Consider the following 10,375-nt stretch of genomic DNA (forward strand, 5'->3'; position numbering starts at 1 on the left):
GAACTGCTCTAGCTTCGGTGCCAACCACTATGGACTCGTCATTTTCTATGATTTTCCCCGATTCACCCGAGTATTCTTTTTCGAGAACAATTTCAGAACCCAGGAAATCTTGAAACATTTCGCCTAGAAGGCTCAAAATGAATATGAAGTCACTATTAAGCACGTGAGAAGTGAAAGTGGCATGGAGATATCTAAGAATTTCTTGATGATTATGGCATCAACCATAAGTTCTTCGCAGCTTATACTCCACAACAAAATGGAGTGGTGGAGAGGAAGAATCAGATGCTCATTTAAATGGTATCATGCTTAATAAGTACAAGGCCTCAATGCGATTTTGGGCGGACGCCATCAACAAAGGTCTATATGATCTCAGCAGGATCTCTCTCCATGTCTCTCTCATCTGACTTGTCGAATAGGGGATAGAAGAGAATTTACTAAAAGTCAGAGCTCCATGCCTTATCCACAATATAATCCATTGCATCTTGGCCCCTTTGGCATCAGGTCGCCGCATCGCCATTGCCATCCAGAAATTCGATACTCCACAGTCCACAGACGACACTGAGTGGTGCAAAGGAGCTCGGCATTTGTCCGAACGCTCCCGTATCACCTTTTTCCGGTCAAATTGCTCGAAGATAATCCTGCCGGTGCACATTTCCATGGCTATATATGCAACGCGCCCTGTGCCCAACTCTAAGCAAGCGAGCACAACTCAAAAGTCAAAGCCTCGTATACGAGAGCAAGCTTAGCTACAAATTAAGCTCTCTAGCACTAACACTGAAGACCTGGCCGGCCTGATGGAGCAGGTGACGAAGCTAGCGGGGCGGCGGGCAGTGGTGATCTTCGGCATGAGCTCCTGCTGCATGTGCCACACGATGACGAGCCTACTCCGGGATCTCGGGGCGAACCCGACGGTGGTGGAACTGGACGAGGAACCTAGGGGGAAGGAGATGGAGAAGGCGCTGGCGCGGCTCATCGGCCGGAACCCTGCCGTGCCGGCGGTGTTCATCGGCGGCAGGCTCGTCGGATGCACCGACAAGGTCATGTCCCTTCACCTCAGCGGCAAGCTTGTCCCGCTGCTTCGTCATGCAGGTGCAGTCTGGGTGTAGTGCATGGGAAGGTTTTGTAGATATTCGGCCTGATGCAGAGAATAATGTAATACACGTACGTGTACGTGCTCTGTTATCCTTTCTGTATTAGGTGATGTGGAGACCAAGGAAATCATGTAGGTGTTTCTTTTTTTTAAACTGTAGCTGGGAGTACCTGTCCTGTCAAAGTGTTAAGCATTATAATTAGTGTTGTCTTAGTTAAACTTTGTACTAATAGTCTTACATTAAAATATGAACAGTACTCCCTCGGTTCTAAATTATAAGATGTTCTAACATTTTTCTGAATCGAATGAATATAGACATGTTTTAGTGTGTTTGTTCATTCATTTCAGTCCGTACGTAGTCCAGTTTCAAATATTGAAAATATCTTATAATTCGAAACGGAGGGAGTACCAAATACTCCCTCCGTAAACTAATATAAGAACGTTTAGAATACTAAAATAGTGATCTAAACACTCTTATATTAGTTTACAGAGGGAGTACATACAATATGAAAATATATTACATGATGGATCTAATGATACATATTCGGTATCCTGAATGGTGATATTTTTTCTGTAACCTTGCTCAAACTTCAAAAATATTGAGTTTAAGATAATAGGTTAAGTAAACAAAACCGAGGTTTTTTTTTCTTCTTTTGAGAACAAACTAGGTGAAGTAAAATTCAACTTTCCGAAATTGAACTTTTGAAAACTTGAACTTATAGAAATATTAAATATTCAGAATTGTGATGAACGTTGCATAGAAAAAAATATGAAATTTTTGCACGTGTGGGCCCCACCATGAAACTCTTCTTTGTGTTCATGCAGCTCCTCAGAAAAACGTGTGGCCGCCCGACATGAGTAGGGCGCTCGTGTTAAATCCCCCGACAGGCCGACAATAAGCCCGCGCCAGCGCAATGACCCCTTATGGAGGCCCCCTCTACGTCGCTCATTGCCAGTTATTGGCGGAGCGCATAGGGCATAGCTTCCCTTTCGTCTTCTAGTTTTCTAGTCGGTTTTCTCGAGAAAAAGTGAACTAAGGGATTATTCGTGTCATATTTTAAAAATGCTTAATTTTAAACATTCCCACGAATTTGCAAAAAAAATGTTCGGGGTACTTTAAATATGCTCCTGAATTCAAGTATGTTCACCAATTAAAAAATATTCATAAATTTTAAAAATGCTCGTGTGTTTTCAAAAATGTTCATGAATTTTATAATTATTCATGTATTCCTAAAATCATTCTAAATTTTGTAAAATATGATTTCTAAAAGAGGTAAAGGATAAAAAGAAATTATCGAAAGAAAGACCACCTAAAATAGAGATGAAACGAAAAAAGGAAAATAGTTACCCTCAATATCGCGTCTCCACATGTTTAATTGGGCTAGCCCAGTGGCGGTGCCAGGAATCCAATCATGTGTGGTCAATTGAATGTTGTATAGTCAAGTATATGCATTTATAATATTTTTTGGCATAATTTCTACTTGATATTTGTAGTTTTTGCCATAAGCTGTGTAGTCAATTGACTACCCAGCTTAAGTGTGGCTTCGCCACTGGGCTAGCCCATGGATGATCGTTCTAAGCGTTTGGGTTACATCTTGTCACACATAGGGACAAATACGAAACTAGGGAGCAACTAACTATTGATTCTCGTAAAGGTCTTTACTTTCTGGGAGCGTAGTAAGTGGTGCACTTAGCTGCCGCCACGTGTTGCACGTTGGGCGTTCCCTCTAGATTTTGTCTTTTTACGCGTTTTTGAATTTAGATGGGTTTTTTCAAGGTTTTTTACTTCGGTTTTTGCCTGGTTTTCCTTAGATTTTGGAGGAAAATATTTTTTTGAGAAAAAAGTAGTTTTCCGCGACAAGCATGTGCTTCTACTGAAAAGGGAAAAGCATAGCCCATGCTTCCATGAGAAGCACACATGTGCTTTTAGGAAGCACAATTGTGCTTCTGTGAGAAGAACAACCATGTTCTTGCACAAGAAGCATGGTTGTTCTTTTCCCCAAAAGCACATCTCTGCTTCCCTAAAAAGGAGAAGCACGACCTGTGGTTCCTGATAAAAGGAAAGTACAATTGTGCTTCCCAATTGTTATTTTTGGAAAAATAACAATTGTGCTTCTGGGTTTTGGTTTTTTATTTGGTTGCTTTTCCTTGTTCTGATTCGGTTTTATTTTTTGGTTATTGGTTTTTTATTTACATCTTTTTCCTTTTTTTTATTTCTTCATGAAAAAAATTCATCCAAAGCTATTAACATGAGATCAAGTTTTGCAAATCTCGACAACAATGAAAACAGTTCATGATTTGGATGCACTATTCAAGAGATAAATCGATTCAAAAAATATACATCTACAAAAGAAGAGAAAACTCCCATGTTAAATAAGTGGTGCACATGCAGTCTACCATTTGTCAGCGCTAGTGAAAGGTAGTGTGACCTTTGAAAGGGTATACCTTAATTAGTGGTCCGGAGAAAATTGAGCCCTCCTTTATTTGGAGTGTGAGTTTCTGAAACATAGCGCGCGTGGCCGCTTGCATGGGCTGGCCCAACACGCGTTGTTTGCATGGTCAACTGTTCGTTCGTTGACCTGGCTGGCTCGGTCCGCTACATCCATGGTTAACCGGTCAACCGTTGACTTTTGAAAAAAAATCACCATCCTTAAAAAATTCAAGGTTTGAAAAAAATCATAAATTTGAAAAAGTCATGAAATTCAAAAACTTTCATGAATTTGAGAAGAAAATGAATTTTAAAAAGTACATGGAATTGAAAAGGTTCATAGATTTTAAAAAGTTCACAGCTTTGAAAAGATTTATGGATTTTTTTTAAAATTGCAGATTTGAAAATATATTTGTTGATTTCAAAAAAATTCATGAATTTCCAAATTTCAGAAAATCGAAAAAAATGTTTGTGAATTAAGAAAATGTTCACTAATTTGAAAAGGTTCACTAATTTGAAATTATTCATAGATATTATAAGTTGTTCGCAAATTTGAAAAAACATTGATAAAGAAGTCACTAACACAATTTTCCAATTGTTCATGATTTAAAAAAACATATTTGAGAAAGGTACAAAATATTAAAATGAAAAAAAAGTAAAGAAAAGACATAAAATGGTGGGAAGCTAAGCTTCTCAAAACTGGCCAGAAAGCTACACATGAAACATAAGCGGTTCACGCTTATGGGCCAACCCAGTTGATCGGTGTGAAGGAAATATGCCCTAGAGGCAATAATAAAGTTGTTATTTTATATTTCCTTATTCATGATAAAGGTTTATTATTCATGCTAGAATTGTATTGATCAGAAAGCCAAATACATGTGTGAATACATAAACAAACACTGTGTCCCTAGTAAGCCTCTACTAGACTAGTTCGTTGATCAAAGATGATTAAGGTTTTCTAACCATGGACATGAGTTGTCATTTGATAACGGGATCATATCATTAGTAGAATGATGTGATGGACATGACCCATCCGTTAGCTTAGCATATTGCTCGTTTAGTTTTATTGCTATTGCTTTCTTCATGTCAAATACATATTCCTTCGACTATGAGATTATGCAACTGCCGGATACCGGAGGAATACCTTGTGTGCTATCAGACGTCACAACGTAACTGGGTGATTATAAAGATGCTATACAGGTATCTTCGAAGGTGTTTATTGGATTGGCATAGATCGAGATTAGGATTTGTCACTCCGAGTATCGGAGAGGTATCTCTAGGCCCTCTCGGTGATACACATCATAAGAAGCCTTGCAAGCAAAGTGACTAATGAGTTAGTTGCGGCATGATGTATTACGGAACGAGTAAAGAGACTTGCCGGTAACTAGATTGAACTAGGTATGTGGATACCGACGATCGAATCTCGGGCAAGTAACATACAGATGACAAAGGGAATAACGTATGTTGTCATAACGGTTTGACCGATAAAGATCTTCGTAGAATATGTAGGAGCCAATATGAGCATTCAGGTTCCGCTATTGATTATTGACCGGAGAGGTGTCTCGGTCATGTCTACATAGTTCTCGAACCCGTAGGGTCCGCACGCTTAACGTTCGATGACGATTTAGTATTATATGAGTTATGTGATTTGGTGACCGAATGTTGTTCGAAGTCCCGGATGAGATCACGGACATGACGAGGAGTCTCGAAATGGTTGAGAGGTAAAGATTGATATATAGGATGATAGTATTCGGACACCGGAAGTGTTCCGGATAGTATCGGGTATTTATCAGAGTACCGGGGGTTACCGGAACCCCCGGGGGAAAGATACGGGCCATAGGACGGGAGCACACCAGCCCACAAGGGGTGCCCCCCCCCCCAAGGAAGGAGGCCGAATTGGAGAAGGGAAAGAAGGGGTTCGGCCCCCCTGTCCTTCTCTCCTTCCTCTTCCCTCCCCCCCCCCCCCCCCCCCCCTCCGGAAATAAGGAAAGGGGCAAGGCCGAATTGGGGAGGACCCCAAGTAGGATTCCTCCTACTTGGGGCGCCCCATGGCTGCCTCTCCTCCCCTCCCACCTATATATACGTGGGGAGGGGGCGCCTAGCACACATAACAACAATCGTTAGCCGTGTGCGGCGCCCCCCTCCACAGTTTACACCCCCGGTCATAGTTTTGCGGTGCTTAGGCGAAGCCCTGCGAGAATCACTTCACCATCACCGTCACCACGCCATCGTGTTGATGAAACTCATCTACTTCCTCGACACCTTGCTGGATGAAGAAGGCGAGGGACGTCATCGCGTCGAACGTGTGCAGAACTCAGAGGTGCCATACGTTCGGTGCTTGATCGGTCGGAGCTAGAAGAAGTTCGACTACATCAACCGCGTTGTCAAACGCTTCCGCTTTCGGTCTACGAGGGTACATAGACACACTCTCCCCCTCTCGTTACTATGCATCTCCTAGATAGATCTTGCGTGAGCGTAGGAAATTTTTTGAAATTGCATGCTACGTTTCCCAACACGGTGGTGTGTGCGCTATGTATGATCACCAAAGTAATCGGCGTCACAAGAGCGGAATAGAAAATGCCTAGGAAATTTCTTCTTACGCGATTACTTCTTTTAGACAATCATGTGAAGATTTTATGTGTCGCAATGTTTATAAGGATGAAAACAAGATCACCGGGTAGGCCTAACCAGACATGCCCGCCAACCCTTAAATATAAAGCATGCTTCGCTAGGTTGTGAGCCACGAGATACGAGCTCCGAAATTCGTGAACGAAATCACACAAAGTAAATATACTAGTGTTCTATGATTTCATGTATGATTGCGCCGTAGCTGGACGCACTGCATTTCTTGATGTCTTCCAGCACCACTTTGCAGTCTGAAGCGACATGTATTCTTCTAGAATTTAGATCCTCGGCTAGTGCGAGAGCTTCCCTGATAGCAAATGCCTCGAATGTTGCAAGGTTCGTAATCCCCTGAAGAAAATCACCGAAGCACCCATATAAACTCCATTATGATCTTGATTCACTACGGCCATTGCATCAACTCCTAAATTCTTTGCGACTGCGGTGTCTATATGTTAAACTTGGCCAATCCCGCCGGCGGGCCAATCTACTCCTTTGGTCTCGATGATGTATCCTCAGTTGTGTTGGGTGTTCTTAGCTTCTGTAATTGTTGTAGCTCCGAGAGGAATGATACAACAAAAGGATGAGTTGAAAGTGGACGTTGGAAGATATCCTCATAGATAGCTTCTCTCCTCGCCCCCAAATTGCCCAAAGAGTCACCATCATGTGGATGAACTCGTCCTGAGATAGAGAATCGACAGCTTTCTCCTCGCCCCCAAATTGCCCAAAGAGTCACCACCATGCGGATGAACTCGTCCTGGGATAGAGAATCGTGCATAGCAGAAAGCCAGTTTTTGCATTGCCATCCTGATTCGCACACATATGTTCAACCATCACCTCGTCTGAGCAGTTGACCAAAGTGTGTCTCCATGAGTCTGTTAGAATAATCATGACTTAGAGTTAGTCTCCAGTTGGTTAGGCAGTGCGTGTGTGTGCATGCAGCTTCGAGTGGAGAGATTAGTGGGTCAATTAGTTGTGTGTATCGTGCATGCATGCAGGATCCGTTGGTGGCCAGCTCACGTCATGCACGAATGGACGCGACGTGGGTGTGACCGTGCCAGGCGGATTGCGTGCATGCGCAGGCGGAGTGGGGGCGAGCGCGAGGCGTAGCCTGAGCCAGCCTATATAACACCCCCCCCCCCCCCTCTGTGTATTAATGTAGTGCGCCGGTCTGTTGCCGCGCCACCGTGACGGTATATGCCGAGCCGAGGGGGAGGGGCCTAAGGAAGATGTAGTCTCCGTTGGGACCGTGGTATGCGCCCGGTTGATGTGAGAGTTCTTCCGGGGTTGTGCTGCGTGTGTGCGTGTGTACCTCCATGTATGTGTGTTTGAGTAGGTGAGTTGAATAGAAGCCAACATACAGGCCGTTCGGCGGCCGGGGCGTTCGTCGCCCGGAAATTCTGTTTTTGTCGCCGGAGGGCGGTTCGGCGTATGTCGCCGGTGGGTTTGTTCCAACATTTGGTATCATGAGCTTGGTTGTCTTAACGTGGTTCGCCGTGCCGGAGGCGTGCCGGCGATGCCGGTGTTCGTGGACGGCTACGCGACGGAGCTCCAGGCCATCTGTCGGCCTACGGAGGTGCGCGGCGCTGCGATTGTCATGGCGGACGTGGAGGCGACACGCGGTGAGTCCGCGGCGGCGCGGCTGCGGCGCGTGGCGAGCGCGGCGAAGGCGACGCACGGCGAGTCCGGCGGTGGCGGCGTTCACCGTGGCTATGCGGAGCTCCACGCCGTGTGTCGGCCCATAGACGTGCGCGCGCTGCGGCGACGTGGCGTGGAGGCTGCGGCGGCATGGCGAGGAGGCCATGGAAGTGTGGCGCGGGCGCGGCGAGCACACGGCACGTCGCAGCGGGCGTGGGGGTGCGCGGCGGCATCAGGTGGACGATGGTCGACGATGAGCCATGTCTCCTGTGATGGCAAGGCGAGAAGGCAAGTCAAGATTAGGGGGAGTTTGTTAGAATAATCATGACTTAGAGTTAGTCTCCAGTTGGTTAGGCAGTGCGTGTGTGTGCATGCAGCTTCGAGTGGAGAGATTAGTGGGTCAATTAGTTGTGTGTATCGTGCGTGCATGCAGGATCCGTTGGTGGCCAGCTCACGTCATGCACGAATGGACGCGACGTGGGTGTAATCGTGCCAGGCGGATTGCGTGCATGCGTAGGCGGAGTGGGGGCGAGCGCGAGGCGTAGCCTGAGCCAGCCTATATAAACCCCTCCTCTGTGTATTAATGTAGTGCGTCGGTCTGTTGCCGCGCCACGGTGACGGTATGTGCCGAGCCGAGGGGGAGGGACCTAAGGAAGATGTAGTCTCCGTTGGGACCGTGGTATGCGCCCAGTCGATGTGAGAGTTCTTCCGGGGTTGTGCTGCGTATGTGCGTGTGTACCTCCATGTATGTGTGTTTGAGTAGGTGAGTTAAATAGAAGCCAACATACAGGCCGTTCGGCGGTCGGGGCGTTCGTCGCCCGGAAATTCTGTTCATCTTCTTCTACCTTCGTGCGGCGTTTGTCGCCAGAGGGTACGCCGGTGGGTTTGTTCCAACAGAGTCCTCTGTGCCTCAAAGAAGACAGGTAGATGTCATGGATATGTTTGTATGGTGAATAATATTCGTTGTTGGAAGTGATAGTTGAGCAAGTCGCCACAACAAGACCTTCAGCTTAGACGACACGAATTTTCCATAAATGCGTCCATGCGTTACTCTGCGTCTCATTATTGCAAGTGCCAGCATTTTCCTTGATCCAATTCTCCCTCTGTAATTTTATGTTCATTATCATCCAATATGCTGACTTGATCATAAAATTTCCCCGACGTTCACCACTCCAGGCCCAAAACTCAATGATGTTCCTGGTGCACAACGAAGCTCCCCCCCCCCACCCCCCCACACCAACACACACACACACACCACCCCAAACACCCCACAACCCACGCGTGCGTCTTCTAGCGAGATGGAAGAACGATTCGCCTCAAGGAGCTTGTAGTTGGCCGGCCCAGTAGAGAGCAGTTGGTTTGCTTTGTTAGTCTCTTTCGTTCTTTTGTTTTCATTCACTTTTTCCTATTTTATTTTTATTTCTTCATTTATACATTTTGAAATATTCGAAAAATTTATATTTAAAATTTTAAGTTAATTAATTTGGAAAAGTTCACTGTGCAATTAAAATGTTCATGTAATGTAAAATAATGTTCATGCAACTTGTAAAAAGTTCATATCATTCAAAAAAATGTAAATCACATCAAGAAAATGTTCACACATTTGAAAATATCTTTGTTACAGGTTTTTTGAAAAAAACAAAAAATGTAAAAAATGTTCGTAACACTTAAAAATATTTCACACGTTTTCAAAAATTATTTATGGAATTTATGTAAAATATTCAATCTTTATTGCAAAATGTTCGCCGTGTATTTTAAAAATATTCAATGTGCATTTAACAAATGTTCAACATTTATTCGGAAAAAGTTCAACATCTATTTAGAAAATGTTAGACCTATATATAAAATATGCTCAATGTCCATTTGGCAAATGTTTAGCATACGTTCAGTTAAAATTTTCAGCAAGTAACTAAAATATATTTAAGGCGTATCTAAAACTAAAATTTTCAGTGGATGTTCAATGGCGCGGCTCAACGTCCAGAGGTACAGGATGCAGGTGAGGTATTTCAGTTTTGTTTGGAGTTGGAAATTTTAAGTTGTTATATAGCCACTTTGATCAAACTAAAATGCTGCCACTTATGGCAAAAATGACAAATTTGATCTATGAACGAAAAGAATTCACAAAATAAACTATTAACGAAATAATTTTATCCGGCTGACCTTTTTGTGTAGCATCCGACAGTTAGGCGTCACACTACACTATGCAGCGCCTAACTGACAGGCATTACATGGGCCAGCGTCGCAACTCGGACTGCTTAAAAATTACTAAGTCAATGTACAACATCTGTGCGCTGCATTATTGGGCGTAGTGTTTTTATCGTTGTTTGGTTGTACTAGTGGCTGGCAGTTGTCGAGTACTAAAACTCGTGCATAGCAAAACTGCGGCTGCTGTTTGCTCAAGCCTTTTCACCTGTCCTGTCATCACTCCATCAATCAAAGTGATCACAGCAGAGTGCTTGATTTTGTAGTACTAGAAAAACATGCAGTTGCTGTTACCATCGTAGTTACCCAGCGCCACACACCTGCCAGACCAGAGACGGTCGGTTGGGAAACGAATCCATCAAACCACGATAAGAACGGGCGTGTCGGGTCGCACA

The 10,375-nt window shown here is 44.3% G+C and overlaps 1 protein-coding gene across 1 annotated transcript; it reads left to right on the plus strand.

The window, feature by feature from the left end:
* Window positions 1-704: 704 nt before the first annotated feature.
* On the plus strand, window positions 705-1,309 carry LOC123124291 (glutaredoxin-C1-like). Its single transcript, XM_044544938.1, has one exon. It carries the CDS (start codon window positions 795-797, stop codon window positions 1,104-1,106), a length of 312 nt encoding a protein of 103 aa, XP_044400873.1. The 5' UTR covers window positions 705-794; the 3' UTR covers window positions 1,107-1,309.
* Window positions 1,310-10,375: the final 9,066 nt, after the last annotated feature.

Source organism: Triticum aestivum, chromosome 5D (assembly GCF_018294505.1).
Source record: "Triticum aestivum cultivar Chinese Spring chromosome 5D, IWGSC CS RefSeq v2.1, whole genome shotgun sequence".
In the NCBI taxonomy this organism is placed as follows: Eukaryota; Viridiplantae; Streptophyta; class Magnoliopsida; order Poales; family Poaceae; genus Triticum; species Triticum aestivum.

Excerpts from the sequence above, each read along its gene's own strand:
- LOC123124291 (XM_044544938.1), top strand. The coding sequence starts at position 795 with ATGGAGCAGGTGACGAAGCTAGCGGGGCGGCGGGCAGTGGTGATCTTC.